We start from the raw sequence: 23,408 nt of genomic DNA, 5'->3' as shown, positions 1-23,408 counted from the left end.
TGAAAGTGCCTTGTTAATGAGAAAGGTCATATGTGAGTGGCCAGACTGGTTCAAACTAACAGGAAGGTGACAGTAACTCTAATAACCATATGGTGCGCAGAGAGCATCTCTGAATGCACAACACATTGAACCTTGAAGTGTATAGGCTACAGTAACAAAAGACCGTGAACAACAGTTACCTAATAACCTGGCCACTGAGTGTATATAATGATGTCTAAAGCCCAACAGGAAAATTCTCCATGTGTGGGCAGAAAAAGAAGTAAATGATAGTATTAAGTCAAAAGGAAAGGCTTAAAGTGTTGACAAAGAAAACAGTAAGACTGGGGATGGGGAAAGTAAATCAGAAATCAGCAAAGAGTGTATGATTCATTGACAAGGGGAATACAAAAATAATCTCCTAAAAAAATAAATTCAGTTTGTATGATCTTTTCCTTTTAACTTTCAAAGTTTAGAAGTAAGCCAAAATTAAATACTATGCAGAATAATAGCACAGATTTTATAATCATTTTTATACCTCAAAAAAGTTTTAAATGCCTTGTACTCTGGAGTGAATAAGGCATTGAAATTAATTACCATTCATGAAAATAGTAATACTAGAGATATAAATAGCATTGAACAGTGATACATCGTCCTTGCGTGGCAACGTTTTGAAAAATGGTGGCTCAGGAGATGGCAAGAACAGTGGTTGCCACCTTCCAGAATCCATATTGTCCCCATAGAATGTTCCCACCATTCAGAAAGTAGTCCCATAACTGCCAAAGAAATGAGGGAAAAGTAAGAAACTATGGACCTGCCCGCTTAAGGTCAATTAGTACAGAATATGCTGATTCAAATTTCAAGTTTATTTATCATGTGAACATCGAAACATACAGTGGAATACATAGTTTGCATTAACAATCAATCTGCTGGGGTAGTATGTTTATTCCGATTTAATTTATAAGAAGGTGATTTCTTCAACTGCCAGGTGAATTTCTCCAGAAGGCACTTCAAGATTGGGATACCACGACAGCATAGCAGTTAGTGCTGTTATAGCGTCGGGCATTGGAGTTCAGAGTTCAATTCTGCCACCTGTAGCAAGTTTGTACTCCCTGTGTGTGCGTGGGTTTCTTCTGTGTGTTTCCAGTTTCTTCCCACAGTCTAAAGACATAGGTCAATTGGTCTTTGTAACTTGTCCTGTGAGTAGGCTGGGGTTAAATAGGTGGCTTGCTGGGTGGCATTGCACGCAGTATCTCTAAATAAATAAATCCCATGAGGACAACACTTCTCAAAAAAATCACATTCAGGTTCCTCATCCATTGGAGGAATGCCCGAACCTCGTCCATTCACTTAAAGTGGTCAGGGTAAAGGAAATGACCAATGACTGCACCAGGATCTTGCCCCAGATATAATTAAACCCAGAGCCATATGAAACCACTGAAAAACTCAGCCTGTAACACTAGATTTTTGGGCACCAAAGTAACATAGCACATTACTATTACAGCTCAGGGCTTTGGAGTTCAGACTTCAATTCCGAAGCCATCTGCAGGTTCTCCCCATGGAATGTGTCTGTTTTCCCCAGATACTCCTGTTTTGTCCCATATTCCAAAGATGTATTGATTGGTAGGTTTATCGGTTATTGTAAATTGTCCCATGATGCAGTTAGGGTTAAATCGGGGGTTGCTGGGTGGCATCGTTCAAAGGGCCAGAAAAGCCTTTTCCACGCTGATTCTCCAAATAAGTAAATAAATAATGTGGCTATTGCCAATATCGAGTGTTGATGTGAAGGACCCCCACCCTCCCCCCAGTTCTTCTGACAATAAGAATCCCCTTTTCAGGAGATGCCTCCCCACTATCACAGTACTGCCCCCACTCCTCCATGCCAGAACATGGTGGTATTCCTCACTATCACACTGAAGTACAGTATAGATTAAATGCTCAACTCCTGTAGCGGAAACTGTTCATGCTAACTGGTAAATAAATTAATTTTAAATCTTGTGGAGTCTGGTTCAGTCCTCAGTCTGTGCCTCTTTTCTCTCAGATTATCAGGGAACCCACCTTTCTATGATGAAAATGACGATGAGGATTATGAAAACCACGACAAAAACCTATTCCGAAAAATTCTGGCTGGAGACTATGAATTTGATTCCCCATATTGGGATGACATTTCAGATGCAGGTGAGCATTGAGTCTGTGCTAGGAAACTCAGGTTCTGGCCCTGAGCCTGCTCCACCATTTTAGATAAATTATATCTGATCAATGTTATAGCTGGGGGGGGGGGTGTGGTGGTAATGGGGACAAGCTCCCACTACCTATTAAATGCTTCCAATGGCATGCACCTGAAAAAGCCTCTGACAACCAAATCCAGCTCCTAGTGGAACCATGACTACTGACAGGAGAAGGAGCAAAAGTGTGCATTAATACCAAGCACTTCAGGTAGATGTGGCTTGTCGGCTCATCTAGCAGAAGGAAAACTGATCTCAAACCTCCACTGCCTTGCAGCTGTACCCACTCCTGGGGAAAGCTTTGGGAGTAAACCCCGATGGAAAAATCCAGAGCTGTAGTCCGAAGGCAGTCCTTGTGTTTAATGCTGACTGGCAATTCCTGTGACACTGCCTCTTGACATCACCTTTTCAACCTCTTGATTAAATTAGGATCTCCACCATTCTCTAATTTACTTAAGGAATGCTGGTTTCCAAATTCAGATGGCACTTGGTAAAGCAGCCAGTATAATCAGAGATGTTTCCTATCCAGACATTCTCTCCTCTTCCTCCCTCCCATCAGGCAGAAGATAGAAAAGTTTGAAAGTACAATTACCAGGCTCAAGGACAGCTTCTATCTCATTGTTATTATACTATTAAGTGCTTCCCTAGACCGATAAAATGGGATATTCACCTCACAATCTACCTCATTGTGACCTTCACTTTATTGTCTGCCTGCACAGCACTTTCTCTGGAACTGTATCACTTTGTTCTGCACTGTTATTGTTTTACCTTGTACTACCTCAATGCACTGCTGTAATTGATTTCATCTGAAAGGATGGTATGCAAAACAAAGCCAAGTTGTGGATGTAGGTATGACTGCAATACATAAGAAATTGGGTACAAGAACAAAAGGGATATGGAGGGCTATGGTCCACATTTAGGTCCATGGCACTAGGAGAATAACAGTTCAGCACAGACTAGATGGGCCTGTTACTGTGCTGTAGTGTTCTATGATTTTATGACTATGACTCTATGACCTTCCTCTGTGTTCTCTCCTTTCCTCTCCTTCCTCTGAATCCCAAAACTTTCCCCACCTATGATGAAAGGTCATTGGTCTGAAACATTAAATCTGTTTCTCTTTTCACAGGTGCTGCTCAACCTGCTGAGAAATCCCCAAAACTTACTGATTTTATTTCAAGCCTTCAGAAATCTGACTTCCTCTGGTTCTGGCCCTTCGGTTAACCTGCATTATATTCTTTAAGCCACTGACAGCCAAACTTTCAGCAGCCCAGGCCCTAAGCACTAAAACCTCCTTCTTAAACTTCTCTTCCTCCTTTAATAACATCTACCAATCTAAACGAACTTTAGTTAATCAATCCTAATATCTTCTTATGTGGCTTAAGGTTGGAAATCAGTGTAGTAGCAGAACCCTCAGTAGGATTATGGGTCATCTTTGACTTAATTCATTGGTCATGCCATTGAGGAGCAATGATTAATAGTTGAGACACAATAGACCACAGGTGCCAGAAGATGGAGCAACAGACAATCTGCTCTAATGAATACAGTGGGTGAAGCAGTTTCTGTAAGGGAAAGGGGCAGTAGTCAATATTTCAGGTCAAAACCCTGAATTGGGAATGAGAGTGGACCATCAACATAATGGTTAGCACAATTTTTGGAGAAGGAAGTCGGAGGAGCAGAACGGGAGTGCGGTGGGAGCCACTTTGATTTTTTCTTATTCTCATCGGAGTTAAGAGAGTCAGGGCTGCACAGGCATGTGATGTCAGGCAGTGAAGCGGGAAAGATTTAAAAAGGACACAGCCTTAAACCACGGGCAGCGTCATTTGCAGGCAGTGGAGTGAGCCGGGAGCAGAGTGTAGGCTTAGGGGCTTTGGCTCAACGGGCTTAGGCGGAAACGGGCGAGGCAAGGTAGGTTTCGTTTTCAGTTTTTCCTGTTATTTGAGGAAAGGGGAAGTATGAGTGTGAGGGCAGCTTGTTGTTCTCGGTGTCCGATGTGGGAGGTCCTGGACTCTCCTAGCCTCCCGGACATCTACATCTGCACCAGGTGCGTCGAGCTGCAGCTCCTAAGGGACCGTGTTAGGGAACTGGAGCTTCAGCTTGATGACCTTCATCTGGTCAGGGAGAGTGAGGAGTTGATAGAAAGGAGTTACAGGCAGGTGGTCACACCGGGGCCACGGGAGGCAGACAGGTGGGTCACGGTTAGCAGGGGGAAGGTACTAGAGAGTACGCCAGTGGCTGTACACCTTGACAGTAAGTACTCCTGTTTGAGTACCGTTGGGGGGTGGATGGCCTACCTGGGGGAAGCAACAGTGGCCATGCCTCCGGCACAGAGTCCGGCCCTGTAGCTCAGAAGGGTAGGGAAAGGAAGAAGAAGGCAGTAGTAATAGGGGACTTGATAGTTAGGAGGTCAGATAGGCGGTTCTGTGGATGTGATCAGGAGACCCGGATGGTCATTTGCCTCCCTGGTGCCAGGGTCCGGGATGTTTCTGATCGCATCCAAGATATCCTTAAGTGGGAGGGTGAGGAGCCAGAGGTTGTGGTACATATAGGTACCAATGACATAGGTAGGAAAAGGGAAGAAGTCCTGAAAGGAGAATATAGGGAGTTAGGAAGGGAGTTGAGAAGAAGGACCGCAAAGGTAGTAATCTTGGGATTACTGCCTGTGCCACGCGATAGTGAGAGTAGGAATGGAATGAGGTGGAGAATAAATATGTGGCTGAGGGATTGGAGCAGTGGGCAGGGATTCAAGTTTCTGGATCATTGGGACCTCTTTTGGGGCAGGTGTGACCTATACAAAAAGACGGGTTACACTTGAATCCTAGGGGGACCAATATCCTGGCAGGAAGGTTTAATAGAGCTGTTAGGGAGTGTTTAAACTGTAATTTGGCAGGGGGATGGGAACCAAAATGATGGAGCAGAGGAGAGGGAAAACAGAAATAGATCTAAGGTAGTGAGCAGTAAGGATGTCAGGAAGGACAGGCAGGTGATGGAGCAAATTTTCAGCTATTGGGATGAGTTGCAGTACAATAAAGTTACAGTGCAATCAATGCAATAAGTACCAAATACTGGACTCAAAGGTGGTTATACTTAAATGTACACAGCATAAGGAATAAGGTAGATGATCTTGTTGTACAGCTACAGATTGGCAGGTATGATATTGTGGCCATCACTGAGACGTGGCTAAAGGATGCATGTCTCTGGGAGCTGAACGTCCAAGGATACACGGTGTATCAGAAGGATAGAGAGGGTGGCGTGGCTTTAATGGTAAGAAATGATATAAAATCATTGGAAAGAGTTGTCATAGGATCAGAAGGTACAGAATCTTTATGGGTTGTGCTAAGAAATCACAGGGGTAAAAGGACCCTGATGGCAGTTATCTACAGGCCTCCAAACAGCTGCAGTGATGTGGACTACAAATTACAACAGGAAATAGAAAAGGCTTGCCAGAAGGGCAGTGTTATGATAATTGTAGGGGATTTTAACATGTGAATGGATTGGGAAAATCAGGTCGGCACTGGATCTCAAGAGAGAGAATTTGTAGAATGTCTACGAGATGGCTTTTTAGAACAGCTTGTTGCTGAGCCCACTACGGGATCGGCTGTACTGGATTGGGTATTGTGTAATGAACCAGAGGTGACTAGAGAGATCAAAGTGAAGGAACCCTTAGGAGGCAGTGATCACAACATGATTGAGTTCACTGTGAAATTTGAGAAAGAGAAGCAAAATTCCGATGTGTCAGTATTTCAGTAGAGTAAAGGAAATTACAGTGACATGAGAGAGGAACTGGCCAAGGTTGACTGGAAAGGGACACTAGTGGGAAGGACGGCAGAGCAGCAGTGGCTGGAGTTTATGCGAGAAGTAAGGAAGGTGCAAGACCGATATATTCCAAAGAAGAAGAAATTTTTGAATGGAAAAAGGATGCAACCGTGGCTGACAAGAGAAGTCAAAGCCAAAGTAAAAGCAAAGCAGAGGGCATACAAGGAAGCAAAAATTAGTGGGAAGACAGAGGATTGGGAAGTTTTTAAAAACTTACAAAAGGAAACTAAAAAGGTCATTAAGAGGGAGAAGATGAACTATGAAAGGAAGCTAGCAAATAACATAAAAGAGGATACTAAAAGCTTTTTCGAGTGTATAAAGAGTAAAAGACAGGTGAGAGTAGATATAGAACCGATAGAAAATGATGCTGTAGAAATTGTAATGGAAAATAAGGAGATGGCGGAGGAACTGAACAAGTATTTTGCATCAGAATTCACTGAGGAAGATATCAGCAATATACCGGACATTCAAGGGTGTCAGGGAAGAGAAATATGCGCAGTCACAATTATAACACAGTAAGTACTCAGGAAGCTGAATAGTCTAAGGGTAGATAAATCTCCTGGACCAGATGGAATGCAACCTCGTGTTCTGAAGGAAGCAGCAGTGGAGATTGCGGAGGCATTAGCAATGATCTTTCAGAAGTCAATAGATTCTGGCCTGGTTCCGGAGGACTGGAAGATTGCAGATGTCACCCCGCTATGTAAGAAGGGGGCAAGGAAGCAAAAAGGAATTTATAGACCTGTTAGCTTGACATTGGTGGTTGGGAAGTTGTTGGGAGTCGATTGTCAAGGATGAGGTTAGAGTACCTAGAGGCATATGACAAGATAGGCAGAACTAAGCATGGTTTCCTTAAAGGAAAATCCTGCCTGACAAACCTAGTGCAATTTTTTGAGGAATTACAAGTAGGCTAGACAAGGGAGATGCAATGGATGATATGTATTTGGATTTTCAGAAGGCCTTTGACAAGGTGCCGCACATGAGGCTGCTAAACAAGATAAGAGTCCATGGAATTATGGGAAAGTTACATACATGGATAGAGCATTGTTTGATTGGCAGGAAACAGAGAGTGGGAATAAAGTGGTCCCATTCTGGTTGGCTGCAGGTTACCAGTGGTGTTCCACAGGGGTCCGTGTTGGGGCCACTTATTTTTACATTGTATATCAATGATTTGGATTATGGAATAGATGGCTTTGTGGCTAAGTTTGCTGATGATACAAAGATAGGTGGATGGGCTGGTAGTGCTGAGGAAACAGAGAGTCTGCGGAGAGACTTGGAAAGATTGGGGGAATGGGAAAAGAAATGGCAGATGAATTACTATGTCGGAAAGTGTACGGTCATGAAGAAATAAACAGGCAGACTATTATTTAAATGGGGAGAGATTTCAAAGTTCTGAGATGCGACGGGACTTGGGAGTCCTCGTGCAGGATACCCTTAAGTTTAACCTCCAGGCTGAGTCGGTGGTGTAGACGGCAAATGCAATGTTGGCATTCATTTCTAGAGGAATAGAGTATAGGAGCAGGGATGTGATGTTGAGGCTCTATAAGGCACTGGTAAGACATCACTTGGAAAACTGTGTGCAGTTTTGGGCTCCTTATTTAAGAAAGGATGTGCTGACGTTGGAGAGGTTACAGAGAAGATTCACTAGAATGATTCTGGGAATGAGAGGGTTAACATATGAGAAACGTTTGGCCGCTCTTGGACTGTACTCCTTGGAGTTTAGAAGAATGAGGGGGGACCTCATAGAAACATTTCGAATGCGGAAAGGCATGGACAGAGTGGATGTGGCAAAGTTGTTTCCCATGGTGGGGGAGTCTAGTACAAGAGGACATGACTTGAGGATTGCAGGGCGCCCATTTAGAACAGAGATGCAAAAAAAATAATTTTAGCCAGAGGGTGGTGAATCTATGGAATTTGTTGCCACGGGTGGCAGTGGAGGCCAAGTCATTGGGTGCATTTGTTAGGTATCTGAGTAGTCAGGGCATCAAAGGTTATGGTGAGAAGGCGGGGAAATGGGAGAAAGGGGAGATTGGATCAGCTCATGATGAAATGGCGCAGCAGACTTGATGGGCCGAATGGCTGACTTCTGCTCCTTTGTCTTATGGTCTTATGGTCTAACAATTTATAGTAGCCTGCATTAAGATCAGGGATCAATTCTCATCATTATCTGTAAGGTGTTTGTATGTTCCTCCAAAGACTGTATTGGTTTCCTCTGGGTCTTCTAGTTCCCTCCTACATTCTAAAGACATATAGTTAGGGTTAGTGAGTTGTGAGCTCTCCTCATCAGGGCACCATCTGCATGTCATCTTACGCCATTCCTCAGTCTACAAATCGCCTTGGAATCATTGCTTGCCACATCCCTTCTCTCTAAACTGGCCATCTCACCTCTCCACTCTCAGTCTTATTGCAGGGTTTCAAACTGAAAGAGCAACAATTCTTTTCCTGTCGTAGAAATTGCTCAACCTGCTGAGTTCTTCCAACAGATTGTTGTTCCATGATTGTTGTTCATTGACATAAAAGAGCAAGCAACAAATAATTTGATCATGGTGCATGAATGTAATTCAATCCCCTTTTAAGACATTTTTCTTGTTCTTATGATACTTGATTTGTTAACAAATATGTATAATTAAATTCAAAAATACAAACTTGAAGCATATATTTTTGAAGCATATAAAGTACAGAAGGGTGAAAACTTTGATTGAAAAAAAAACATAATTTTAATAGGACTAAAGTTATTGCCAAATCCTGGCAAAATAAGGCAACAAACTGTAAGGATTTATCACAGATGTAAGCTTGGTTAATATAAAGATATATTTTATTCCTAAACAGCAAAAGATCTGGTGAGCCGTTTAATGGAGGTCGATCAGGATTCCAGGATAACAGCTCAAGAAGCCATTAATCATGAATGGTGAGTGTGAAGTGAGAATGTTCAAGGCTTTCCAGAATATGCTGGTTTACATTTAAGAACCCTGATTATATTTTCCTTCTCAGGATTTCAGGAAATGCTGCTTCAGACAAGAACATAAAGGACGGTGTCTGTGCTCAAATTGAAAAGAACTTTGCCAAAGCGAAATGGAAGGTACTTGAAGTAAATACCACTTTTACTGGCTCTAATTATTTGTTGCATGAACTCTGATCATATCATTGTGAGTGTGTTTGTAATTTCACATTTCTCCATTTTATTCATTCTATTGCCTAAATTACCTGGAAAAGCAGGAACACCAAGAAAACCAATATTAGAAACTTAACAAAGCAGTCCATTCCCACAGTATGAGTAATCAAGTTTAGTTCTTTTCTATATATATATAAAACGTAAAGGGATTCATAACACAATGAGTTGATTACCAATTGAAATTGGTAATCCCACCCTTTGGATGAGACATTGACTATTACATAGATTCAGATAAATGTTGAAGTATTCACAGTAGATAACGAAGGAATTCACATGGCATCCAAGCTTACATTCTTCCCTTGAATAATTCCATCAGAAAAATATTTTGGCAGAAAGTAAAGTAATAACTCAAACAATAGCAAAAACTTGAAGTGAACAAGGATAATAAATTACTGGGGTACAAGCTGCTGAATAGTTCATGTACATAAGTGAAGAATATATATGGATAAAGCAATCCAGTGGTATGATCACATATTGTAATGCAGTATGAACAAAGTGTTCACTGATCCCAACAAGGGGGATCTCATTGAAACCTAGCAAATAATGAAAGGCCTAGAATAGAGTGAATTTGGAAAGAATGTTTCCTATAATAGGGGAGTCTAAGATCAGAGGGCACAGCCTCAGAATACAAGTTTGTCCCCTTAAAACACAGATGAGAAGGAATTTCTTTAGCTAGAGGTTAGTGAATCTGAGGAATTCATTGCCAATGACAGCTCTGGAGGCCAAGTCAAAGATTATGGGGAAAACACAGGGGAATGGGGTTGACAGAAAAAATAAATCGGCCATGATGGAATGGCAGAGCAACTCAACGGGCCAAATGGCATAATTCAGCTCCTATATCTTATGGTCTTAAAAGCTAAGTAACTTTTATCACATTGTTCCTTTAAGAAGTTATTGGCAGAGGGGCTACCATTTTTAAGTAACGGTCTAGAAACCAGGCAGGTTGACACTTGACAGCATCTTGCACTGGAGTATCAGTTTGGAGTGCACAGTGTTATCTGGATCCACAATCTATAGCACCAGCCAGCTATACTGAAAATGTTCTATTAATCATCACCAAAAGGATTAATGAATATTTGCATTGCATCTGTTGCATGTCTGAAAGATCATAAACTGTGTTAATGAATATTAGATTGATATGTTCAATAAATGGAGAGTCTATATGTTCAAGAAGATAGAGTATAGAGGTGTGTTGTCATGGCAACAATAAGTTGATCAAGGGGGAACAGTGCACACACTTTATTATTTAAAATGGAGAAAGATTGCAGCATGCAGTTATGCAGAAAGAGATGGGAGTACAGTCAGCCCTTATCCAGGTGGGATTGGTTCTGGGACCCCTCGCGGATACCAAAAAACGCAGATGCTCGTCCCTTATTTAACCTGTCTCAATGCGATGGATCTTAGGACCCAGCGGAACCCCAGACCTTATTTAACCCGTCTTAGTGTTGTGGTCTTTAGGACCTGGCGGTGCAGCTCTGAATCCGCAGTGTTTCTGTTCACGAAAATAATCACAATCACGATTGAAAGTAAAGTGGAAATAATAAAGTGATCAGTAAGAGGTGAAACATCATTGGAAAAGCGTTAGGCTACAGTCGGTCAACAATCGGAACTATTTTCATGGAGCATGTGAAAGGCCCTGGCCCGATGAAAGCTACAATTATTACTAAGCAACACAGTGGTTTAATTATTGAAATATATATGTTTCTTAAGTGTTTTATATGCATAGAAAGGTAAAATATATACTATATACTAAGACAAATATTTGACTAACTGACGGTAAATAAAACGGATGTACCTGTTCCGACTTCAAATCCGTTTTAAAAATGGACTCAGGAACGGAACTCCTTCATAACCCGGGGACTGCCTGTACTTTTAAATCATCTCTAGATTACTTATAATACTTAACACAATGTAAATACTATGTAAATAGTTGGTATACTGTATTGTTTAGGGAAAAATTACAAGAAAAAATAGTCTGTACATGCTCAAACAGCAAGTGCTGGAGAGAGAGATTCTGGGTTTTCCTGATCCGTGGTTGGTTGAATCCGCGCATGCGGAATCCGTAGATAAGGAGGGCCAACTGTACAGGCTACTTCGTTAAGTACACAGAGGCCACTTTATTAGGTACATCTGTCTGTTAATGCAAATATCTAATCACCCAATCATGTTGCAGTAACTCAAAGCATAAAAGCATGCAGACATGGTCAAGAGGTTCAGTTGTTGTTCAGATGAAACATCAGAATGGGGAAGAAATGTGATCTAAATGATCGCTGGTTCAGACGGGGGAGGTTTGAATATCTCAGGAGCTGCGATCTCCTGGGATTTTCACACACAACAGAATGGTGCACAAAACAGTGAGTAGAAGTTTGGTGGGCAAAAACATCTTGTTAATGAGAGAGGTCAGAGGATAACTGCCAAACTGGTTCATGCTATAGAAAGGTGACTGTAACCCAAATAACCACAAACTATAACAGTATCTGTGAATGCATAATACATCGAACCTTGAAGAGGATTGTCTACAGCAGAAGACCACACCAGCTTCCATTCCTGTATAATAAATGTAAATTGAAAGTATATTTAAGACACAGTTAGATTCTTGAATATGGGGGAATGAAGGGTTATGAGGAAAAAGCGCATAGATGTAGCTGAGTCCATGGCCTGATTAGCCATGATCTTATTGAATAGTGGAGCAAACACAATGGGCCAGATGGCTACCCCTGCTTCTACTTCTTATGCTCTTATGTATGTCAATGATGCTGAGTTTAAAAACTTGAATTCAAGTTCTTAAGAGTGAACATCACAGTAGCCCATCCTGGAAACTGTAGATGCCATGGCCCAAAAAAAAAACACTCCAGAGCTTCTAATTCCTCACAAATCCAAATGATTCAACATTTCACCTTTCATCCTTATTGTTTTTATCGATGTACCATAGAAAGCATCTGACCTGGATACATCTCAGCTTGGTACAGCAACTGCTTTGCTTGAGCGCAAGAAACTATTGAGGCTTATGGATGCAGCTCAGCACAGCACGGAAACCAGCTTTCCCTCTAACAACACTGTATACACTTCTCAATACTTAGTAAAACAACCAACATCATCACCTTCTTAAGCCTCATCACTCCTACTGGAGAATAGGGTGCGGACAGTATATCTCGCCAGGGTCCTCTATCCTGGGCCAGTCTTTTACTTTGTCTACAGGTGTGAGCCCATCTTCTTGGTGTATCCTTCCTCTCCCAGGGATAAGGTCTTTAGAGCTTCTGTTGGTATTTCTGTAGCTCTGGAGTTTTACAGGAGGAGGCTGCTATCCCCATGCCTAACCCTCCTCCTTTCACAGCCAGGGATTGGACCATCTTCTGTGCTACTCCAGTAAAGCAGTCAAGATAATTCAGCCAAAAACCCCTCTTACCCTGGACATTCCCTCTTCTACCCCCTCCCCCACATTCTATCAGGCAGGAGATACAAAAGCCTGAAGGCATGTAGCAACACACTCTATCCCACTATTATGATTATTGAACAGATCTCCCTTTATGATAAAATGGGAGTCTTGGCCTCACAATCTAGATTGTCATGGTCTTGCACCTTATTGCTTGCCGGTACTGCACTTTTCCTGTTCTGTAACACTTTATTTGGTATTTTTTATTATTTTCCCCTTGTACTATCTAAATGTTCTGATGTGATCAGTACACATAATAATAAATAATAAGCCAATTTATCTGCATAAGTGGTTCATCCATCAATGCACCAAAATTTATTCCTGCCAGAAAGCAGCATATACACAGAGGCCTCTTTATTAGGTACAGGATTGGAGACCATAAGACACAGGAGCAGAGTTAAGCCACTCAGCCCATCGAACTTGCTCCGCTATTCTATCACGGCTGATTTATTATCTGTCTCAACCCTATTACCCTGCCATCTTCCTACAACCTTTGACATACAGACTAACCAAGAATCTCTCAACGTCTGTTTTAAATATACTCAATGACTTGGCCCCAGTCATCCATTGCAAAGAATTCTACAGATTCAACGCCCTCTGGCAAAAGAAATTCTTTTTCATCTCTGTTCTAAATAGATGTCCCTCTATTCTGAGGCTGTCCCCTCTGGTCCTAGACTCCTCCAGTATAGGAAACATCCAGTCCACATCCACTCTGTCTAAACCTTTCAATATTTCATAAGTTTCAATGAGATCCCCTCTCATTCTTCTAAACTCCAACATGTATAGGCCCAGGGCCATCATACATTCCTCATACCTTAAACCTTTCATTCCTAGAATCATTCTCATTAACCTTTTTGACCTTCTCCACTGCCAGCACATCTTCTCTTACATAAGGGGTCCAAAACTGCTCCCAATACTCCAAGTGCAGTCTAACCAATGCTTTATAAAGCCTCTTGAAATGAATGCTAACATTGCATTCATTGCATTTACCTTTCTTGCAATACCACTAACTTAACCTTTAGGTAATCCTGCACAAGCATTCCCAAATCCCTTTACATTTCTGATTTTTGAACTTCTTCCTCATTTAGAAAATAACCTATGCTTTTATTTCTTCTACCAAGTTCATGACCATACGTTTCCCAACACTTTATTCCATCTGCCACTTCTTTGCCCATTCTCCCAACCTGTCTAAGACCTTCTACAGACTCCCTACTTTCACAACATACCTGTCCGTCCACCTGTCTTTTGTCTTGTCTGCAAACTTGGCCACAAAGCCATCAATTCTGCCATCCAAATCGTTGACATATAATATAAAAAGAACCATACCCAATACCAGTCTCTGCAGAACATCACTTGTCACTGGCAGCCAACCAGAATTGCCCCCCTTTATTCTGACTCTTACTACCAGTCAGCCGATCTTCTATCCATGTTAATATCTTTCCTGTAGTACTTTGTTAAGTAGTCTCATGTGTGGCTCTTTGTCAAAGGCCTTCTGAGAATCCAGGTAAACAACATCCACCAACCCTCCTTTGTCATTCCTGCCTGTTATTTCCTCAAAGAATTGTAACCTTAGCCAGCTCCATCATGGGCACTAGTCTCCCCAGCATCCAGGACTCCCCAAAAAGGGGCATCCATCATTATGGACCTTCATCACCCAGAACATGCCCTCTTCTCATTGCTACCATCAAGGAGGTGATACAGGACCCTGAAGAGAAACACTCAACATTTCAGCAAAAACTTCTTTCCCTCCGCTATCAGATTTCTAAATGAACAATACCAAAGGACATGTTTTTAATATTAGAGGGAGCAAGCTTAAAGGCAACATGAGGGGGAAGTTTTTTACATAAAGAATGTAAAGGGCCTAGAATGTGTTACCACGGGTAGTAGTGAAGCGATTTGGTAGAGTTTGAGGCTTTCAAATACACAAGAACACAAGATAAACGAGCAGGAGTAGGCCATCCAGCCCATCGAGCCTGCCTCACCATTCAATAAGATCATGGCTGATCTGTCCATAAACTCAGCTCCATCTACCTGCCTTTTCCCCATAGCCCTTAATATCCCCATTATGATAAACCTATGTAACTGTTTCTTAAATGTATTTAGTGAAGAAGCCTCAACTGCTTCCCTGGGCAGAGAATTCCACAGATTCCCCATTCTCTGGGAGAAACAGTTTCTCCTCATCTCCATCCTAAATCTTCTTCCCTGAATGGTGAGGCAATGTGCCCTAGTTCTAGTCTCACCTACCAATGGAAACAACTTTCCTACTTCTATCTTATCTATCCCTTTCAAAATGTTGTATGTTTCTATAAGATTCCCTCTCATTCTTCTGAACTCCAGAGAGTATAGTCCCAGGCGACTCAATCTCTCCCCATAGGTTAACCCCTTCATCCCTGGAATCAACCTGGTGAACCTTCTCTGCACTGCCTCCAAAGCCAGTATATCCTTCCTCAAGTATGGAGACCAGAACGGCACACAGTACTCCAGGTGTGGCTCATCAGTACCTGTATAGTTGCTCCCTGCTCTTGAATTCAATCCCTCTAGCAATAAAGACCAACATTCCATTTGCCTTAATAACCTGTTGTACCTGCAAGCCAACTTCAAGCACTCCCAAGTCCCTCTGCACAACAGCATGCTGCAATCTTTCACCATTTAAATAATAGTCTATTCTTCTATTATTCCTTCCAAAGTGGATGATCTCGCATTTACCAACATTGTATTCCATCTGTCAGACCTTGGCCCACTTAACCTATCTATATCCCTCTGCAGACTCTTCACTTCCTTTGTACAATTTGCTTTTCCACTCAGCTTAGTGTCATCAGCAAATTTTGCTACGCTACACTCAGCCCCTCTTCCAAATCATCAATGTAAATGGTAAACAGCTGTGGGCCCAGCACCAAACCCTGCGACACCCCACTCACCACAGACTGCCAACCAGAGAAATACCCATTTATACCAATTCTCTGTCTTCTATTCGTTAACTGATCCATTATCCATGCCAATACACTTCATCTGACTCCATGCATCGTATCTTATTTATAAGTCTCTTGTGCGGCACCTTATTGAACGCCTTCTGGAAATCCAAGTATATTACATCCACCTGTTCCCCTCTATCCACTGCACTCATTATGCCCTCAAAGAACTCCAGTAAGTTTGTCAAACAGGACCTACCCTTTCTGAATCCATGCGTCTGTCTAATGGAACCACTCCTTTCTAAATCTTTCGCTATTTCTTCCTTAATGACAGCTTCAAGGATTTTCCCGACTACAGATGTTAAGCTAACTGGCCTATAGTTGCCTGACTTTTGCCTGCATCCTTTTTAAAGAATTGGCGTGACATTTGCGTTCTTCCAATCCACTGGGACCTGGCCAGTGCCTAGAGAGTTTTGATAAATGATTACCAATGCATCTACTATAATCTTTGCCAATTCCTTCAGCACCCTGGGATGCATCCCATCAGGACCAGGGGACTTATCTACCTTCAGACCCTCTAGTTTGCTCCTCTATCTCTTTATTGACAGTGATTTTATTGACTCATCAATATGAAGAGAACAGAGATATAGTTGATACAGAGAAAAAGGGCATTTTGTATAAATTGGCATCAAAATTGACACAACTTTGTGGGTCAAATGACCTATCCAATGCTGTACTATTTAATTTAAGAGTTCAACAGTTCATCTTTTAGCATGTGGGAGGCCTGTTTGAGAGCTTAATAACAGTGAGATGGAAGCTGCCCTTGAGTCAGAGTATGTGATCTCAGGTATTCCTGCCCAAGTGAAGAAGAGAGAATGAACAGGAAGGATGGGGTCCTTGATAACATTGGCTGTTTTCTTGAGGCAGCGGGAAGTGTAGACAGAGTCCATGAAGAGGAGACTGGTATGTGTGAATAATTGAGTTGTATACACAACTCTGCAATAATGATTGTCCAGTGTTGAAATGAAGCCACTGAAATGAAAATTGGTTACAAGCCAATATCTTAGCTAAGTACTTATGTACTCCAGTGCAATACTCCATCTCATCCCCATTCTTCCACCCACCATCCCACTAATCCATTGCTCATCACACCAACTCCCTAGATTAATCTCTGTTACCCTTTAATACTTCTGACATGCAGAAAGCGGTGAGAGTAACGACAATCATGAAACGCCTTCGGGCACCTGAACAGAGTGAGACCGCCAATGCCTCACCAGCCTCAGCACCCACTCCTCAAGGGGAGCCCGAGAACAAGGCCGCCAGTAGCGCTCCTGCCCCAGACAGTCTGACAGACAACTCTGCAAAGATCGGCATAACAGCTACAGCCTCCCCCAGGTGTAACGGAGAAGCAGCCAGCCCTCACAAACCTGCCGCTGAAGCTTGGGAGGAACAAAATGGCTGAGACTTACTGATGTGCACAGTGAACTTACCGTGTAAAATAAAAAGTAGCTAAAAATTTTTAAAGATTATTAAAATGGCAGGCATGATCCAAACTGATCATATACATTAATAAAAAAAAATTAAAGTGTTATTCGGATGCGACAATTGCCACAGTAAAATCCAGCAAGGCATGTGTTAATAGGTTTGTGAAATTCTGAAGCAATAATTGGCATCTGTGGGTACTATTTTTGCAAAAATGGAAAAAGCAGGAGAAAGAACTATGGCCAAACCTTTTATGTGCCACTCATCATGTTTGCTACACAGACTATTTATTGTGTTAGAAAAAAGTACTTGCATAACAACTTTTACTTTGAAACCACATGCTACATATTGGCTTCTTGCAACGCATCGAATCCCACTTCAGTGCAGTCTGCAGTCACACCTTGCTTGAGCTGTTTGGTATCTGTTTGCTTTAAGTAGACCTGCCATCCATTTTTTTTTTAGTTTGTGTTTCTGTTTGGGAAATTTGCCTTCTGCCTCCTGTGCTAAAAAAGACAGGTGCAGTGTCTGTGATTTCCCACCAAGGAATCACATAAGCGACTTTGCTCTCAGTTTCCTGATCTCCATAGTTAGTTGGTAATGCGCCCAAATGTAGCCATGAAGGCCTCCTAAACATTACAACATTGATAAATGGCCTGTAGAAGATAAATGTACATTAGTCTCCTATCAGAATCAGCCAAAGGCAATCAGCAAGATTTCAGCTGACTTCAAGTTTTACAGTTTTAGTAAAAAACAGCTCCTTGTTACAATATGCACCATTATCCCCATCAGAATTTGTACAACCAACAAGTATGGGAGAGTTTATTATGGGTTTTAAACTCATCTGCTTTCCCAATAAAAACAAAAGCATGTTTTCTTGTTGTTTGAATTACTATTCATTGCTTTTTCCACTGTATCATTTTGCCAAATGCTCAGTACCAAAACTAGCTGGACCCAAATTGTCTCTCAGCTTTGTCTACCACTGACATGAGTGACATGGAGTTCATAGCATTAGACATAGAACCTAATATTGTGTTACTAGTATTTAAGACACCAGTACATAATATCATGTTCCCACATCCCAAATGTCCTTGAATTCATGCCCTGCAATGCAGATTACAAAGGCAATAGTTTGGCAGATGTTCTATGATTTAAATTATATTTATTTTGAAAGTTTTGGGATGGTGTAGGTAGACAGAGGCAGGAAGGGCATTCAGTGCTTTCTAGTGTTAGCTTTATACGCTGGCTATAGTAGAACATTATTTTTAGCAATGCAGTTCTTTTGTGTAAAAATCCATAGATGGCTTGCTTGGAGTACCTTAAAAACTGCTGGCACAGACTGAAGGCACACAGATTAGAAACTGCTCAAAGTTATTTCCAAACCGGTAAACTGCAGAATAATGGGAATAAAAGCATTTAAAAAATTTTTAAAAAACTAAATTTGTAAGAATGTGTATGTATTTGGAAATATATTTGTTAAGAGATTAAAAATATCAGTGGCAGATATGTGCAGATTCTTCTGTGTTGCAGAGAAGTCAAAGCACACAGAGAAAGTCTGTTGCATGCGAGCCAATTTGTAACATGTACAAGTAGTTGCATGCTTATATTTTGTCACACAAATACAGTGGGGTTAACATGGTGTACTTTATTGTGCTGTAACATGTAAAATAAATCAGGTCAACTTTAAAAGATGGTTTAAAATTTACTGAAGAACTTAAGCCTGTAATTTGAACAACTGCTGTTTGAAGAAAAGGTATTTTGGCTCTTAAAAAATAAACAAAAGAAAATTTTTGATGTGTATTATTTCTTCACTTGAGACACATGCTGGATTCCCACACAATTTCATTCTTTCCCCTTCCCTGCTGCCTTTTGCTCTGATGCTACATTTACCTTGAACTAAGAACCTGTTCAGAGTTTGACCCTCATTCTCAACTGGGAATACAAAAGGCCAAGGGAAGTGTAAACGTGGGCTTGAGTAGTTCAACTGTCACATTCAGTACGTCTACCACTTTCCACTCCCTTTACCATATAACAATTACAGCACGGAAACAGGCCATCTCGGCCCTTCTAGTCCGTGCCGAATGCTTATTCTCACCTAGTCCCACCTACCCGCACTCAGCCCATAACCCTCCATTCCTTTCCTGTCCATATACCTATCCAATTTTTTTAAAATGACAAAATCGAACCTGCCTCTACCACTTCCACCGGAAGCTTGATCCACACAGCTACCACTCTCTGAGTAAAGAAGTTCTCCCTCGTGTTACCCCTAAACTTTTGCCCCTTAACTCTCAACTCATGTCCTCTTATTTGAATCTCCCCTACTCTCAATGGAAAAAGCCTATCCACGTCAACTCTGTCTATCCCCCTCAGAATTTTAAATACCTCTATCAAGTCCTCCCTCAACCTTCTATGTTCCAAAGAATAAAGACCTAACTTGTTCAACCTTTCTCTGTAACTTAGGTGCTGAAACCCAGGTAACATTCTAGTATATCTCCTCTGTACTCTCTCTATTTTGTTGACATTTTTCCTATAATTTGATGACCAGAACTGTACACAATACTTCAAATTTGGCCTCACCAATGCCTTGTACAATTTTAACGTTACATCCCAACTCCTATACTCAATGCTCTGATTTATAAAGGCCAGCATACCAAAAGCTTTCTTCACCACCCTATCCACATGAGATTCCACCTTCAGGGAACTATGCGCCATTACTCCTAGATCACTCTGTTCTATGCATTCTTCAATGCCCTACCATTTACCGTGTATGTCCTATTTGGATTATTCCTAACAAAATGCTGTTTTACAATGCTGTTGCAAAATAAATTTCATGCACACAGAACCTAATAGGCAAAGGGAAATCAAATCCTTATTATTAACACTCTCCTCTGTGGAGATACCTAAGAACCTAAATATTACAAATCAGAATCAGGTTTATTATCACCGGCATGTGACGTGAAATTTGTTAATTTAGCAACAGCAGTTCAATGCAATACATAATACAAATGATTTTGAAGATAGCAGTCTTAGTCTGTACTATTTTGGATGGAATAACTTCATTTATGATATAGTGTGAAAAAGAATTGTAGAATTAAGACACACTCGAACCTATTGTGACTTTGCCAAATCCCAGCAGAGCAATTTTGTAAGTTCCATTTCTCTGCTTTTGACCCATACCTATGCCAATTATTTATTGAAGTGCACTTCCAATTTCCAAGTGCTTACTGATTTTGTTTAAAACACCTCTAATAGTAAATTCCAGACTATATCCAAAAAAGGATTTTTCATTGTTGAAAATATTTTTTACCAAAACTAAGTCCTGAAAACATCACCAAAAATGGAACTGTATTCTTGGTCAGCCGACTAAGCCTGTGCCAACCTTGATGCAAATCTAATCCCAGCAGACTGCATGTGGTCTGCATCCCTCCGTTCCCTCATCATCATTATGTGCAATATGTATGGTGTGGGCAATCATGGTCTTGGCAAATTTTTCTACGGAAGTGATTTGCCACTCTGTACTTGTTCCCTATTTGCCTAAATTCCTTTTAAATATTCCTCTCGCGTCTGCTTCTACCATCTCTCCTGGTGGTGTATTTCAGATGCCTACTCTTCATGTAAAATAAAATTGCCTCGCAGATCTCCTTAAATCTGTGCCCTCTGGCATTTGACACTTCCACCTTTTACCCATGTTTTGATCTGTGAAGTGTGCCAACTCTCTCTAAATGTAAGGCAACTGAAGTGACAGATGGTGTTGTACTTCTTATGAGAAAGATTGGATTTGTGTTTTTATGTAGCCTTTCCTAATCAGAACACATCCAGAAGTACTTTATATGTCTCCATAAGGAAATAAGGAAGAAATTTTTCACACTGCACGTAATATCGTTGGATGAGGAACATCAACACAAAATACTCAGCAGGTCAGGCAGCATCTATGCAGAGGGAAATAGAGTTGACATTTCAGGAATCTATGAACTTTGCGAAAGCTGTATGTATGTATGTTTTTATTTATTTGTTTCTTTATTTATTTATTACAAGTATGTTGAAACATACAGTGAAATGTGTAGGTTGCATTAACAACCAATGCAACCTTACAGTATGCTGGGGGCAGTCTGCAAGTGTTGCCATACATTCCGGTGCCAATATAGCATGTCCACAATATATTTTCCATTTTTAGTGCAGATTCCCACAAATTTGCAACATCTTTTCCCTTTTCATTATAGTTAGCATTACCAGTTAAACACTTCATGTCAGTTTTACCAAATGAGTCACGAACCAACATGGAAAAATATTAAAGCTGGTATAAGGAGAAGTTGCAAGGTTGGAATTTGAGAGGTGTAACAAGTATAGTGAAAATTCTCCTGTTTTCTTCAAAACAACACCACTGGACCATTTACAACCACCTCACCTCAAGCGAAAGACACAGCAATTGGATGACACAGAAGGTAGTGCCGGTGCATTATTTTTCCAGAGATAAGAGTTTGATTCGGACTTTGAGCCCTAATTAAATAGTGGCTGTGAGAGTTTCCCCTGGCTGCTTTGATTTCCTCCTACACCTAAAGGTGCCCTGGTGGGTTGGTTAATTAGTTACTGTAATTCACATATAGTGTACATGGAAGGTAGTACTAGTAGTGAGATGTTCGCTTGTGGTTGTCTATTTTGGGTGGAATCACTGAATGGAGCATGCCTGTGCATGACTTTGTTTAATGTAGGGAGACTGATGCGTAGGCAGCCACCACATACTCCTTGACAGATCGGGATCAGGGTCCAGAGGCATGGAATGCAGAATAACTGGGCACCCTTCACTGGATCAGACTCTACAGCCACCTAAAGACCAATAGACAAGCTTTTAGGGGAACATCATACTTGAGTGCAATGATCACAATATGACTACCATATTGGATCAGTGTGGGGGGTAAGATGGAAGAGAAAAATGAAAGATGTATGGAAGTTCAAGGTCATCCTTGCAGACTGAACATGGTGCTTCACAAAGTGATACCTATTCTACATTCAGCTTCTTCAACATAGTGGAGATGACATCATTTGAGTTGAATGCATTAGACTAGATTGGACACAGATACCAGAATCTGGAGCAGCGAGGAATTCAGCGGGTCAAGCAGCATCTGTGTGAGGAAAGGAACTGCTAAAGTTTCAGATTTACACCCTGCATCAGGACATCTTCACTGGTTCACTGGAAGTTCAAAGTTCTGAGTAAATTTATTATCAAAGTACACATATGTTACTATATACTATTTTGAGATTCATTTTAGCAGGCATTTACAGTACCACAAAGAAATACAATTGAATCAATGAAAAACTCACACTAACAAAGACTGACAGGGGGAAGTTCCAGCAAAAGAATGATCAAACAATGATCTCAACAGTGAAAATGGCAGAAGATGATAGCACATAACAATAGAAGTAAAGGTGGAGGAAGGCTGCAGCAGTGAAGGGTTCCCAGCTGTCTTGCATTCCATGCCATTGGACCCTGACCCTGATCTGTCAAAAACCACTTGTTGGCTGCAAGCTTCTGAGGATTGCTTGGGTGTCTGGATGGTGAACAAGTTAAACAAACTCATGAGGATTGCTTGGGTATCTGGAAGGCGAGAAGGGACAAGGTAAAAGTGGTATCTTCATGTTTGACAGGTAAAGTATCATAACAAGGAAAGTCAGTTCAGTTTGACATTTGCAAAATGGATTTTCTTTGTTACATGCTGAAGAGTTACCCCTCGTGTATAAGATAGCAGTCAAATCTAATAGCTGTTTATTTTTCTTCACTTACTGTTGTGAACACCACAATAATACCTGAAAAGTCCTGGAGCACAGCTCTGCATGAAGATTGCCTTTGGTAATGGAGTCACAATACTGGTATCAGTATGAGGAATGATTGCCAGTGTACAGGCAATAAGAGATCCTGAAGTATGAAAATAAAATTTTCTAAAAGGTCACCGGCCTCCTTCAGGGACGTGAAGAGATTTATCTGCCTCAGATATGACCAAGCAGCTGAGACTTTCTCTGGAAAATGAAAGGGAAAGACAACCATTAAGCAGCTCGCACTGCAGCAAGATTTTCAAAATTCTTGTTCCAATGAAGAAAGTCCTGTTGTGTTACTATATTGTAAGATGCTCTTTTCATTATCTGTCTAATAAACTAATCAAAAATAGTTTTTCATACTTCGTGTTTTAATCCAGAACAAGTTATAGCTTTGAAGTGCATAGGAGAAGAGGCATCAATGCCTTTATAACAGAGGTGAGGAGAAATTTCTTTAGTCAGAAGGTGGTGAATCAGTGAAATCCTTTGTGGAGGCCAAGGCATTGGGTATATTTAAAGTGGAGGTTGATAGGTTCTTGATTATTCAGGGAGTCAAAGGCAGGACAAGGTATGTGTATAAGTATGGTGAAGTACAG

General features: G+C 41.2%; 1 protein-coding gene across 8 annotated transcripts in view; it reads left to right on the top strand.

The window, feature by feature from the left end:
* Window positions 1–18,812, top strand: part of LOC132378006 (caM kinase-like vesicle-associated protein) — a 212,848-nt gene extending 194,036 nt beyond the window's left edge. For 7 of the 8 annotated variants that reach the window (XM_059944602.1, XM_059944599.1, XM_059944596.1 and 4 more), the window contains 4 exons: window positions 2,018–2,154; window positions 8,841–8,919; window positions 9,003–9,099; window positions 16,727–18,812. In XM_059944602.1, the coding sequence (XP_059800585.1) occupies window positions 2,018–2,154; window positions 8,841–8,919; window positions 9,003–9,099; window positions 16,727–16,987 (574 nt within the window). In that variant the 3' untranslated portion in view covers window positions 16,988–18,812. The remainder of the gene's footprint in view (window positions 1–2,017; window positions 2,155–8,840; window positions 8,920–9,002; window positions 9,100–16,726) is intronic. The other variant, XM_059944598.1, reaches the window with a different exon arrangement.
* Window positions 18,813–23,408: the final 4,596 nt, after the last annotated feature.

The sequence above is a fragment of the Hypanus sabinus genome, chromosome 19, assembly GCF_030144855.1.
Source record: "Hypanus sabinus isolate sHypSab1 chromosome 19, sHypSab1.hap1, whole genome shotgun sequence".
Taxonomy (NCBI): Eukaryota; Metazoa; Chordata; class Chondrichthyes; order Myliobatiformes; family Dasyatidae; genus Hypanus; species Hypanus sabinus.
The sequence above is the reverse complement of the archived record's forward strand: the minus strand, read 5'-3'. Positions and strand labels throughout refer to the sequence as shown.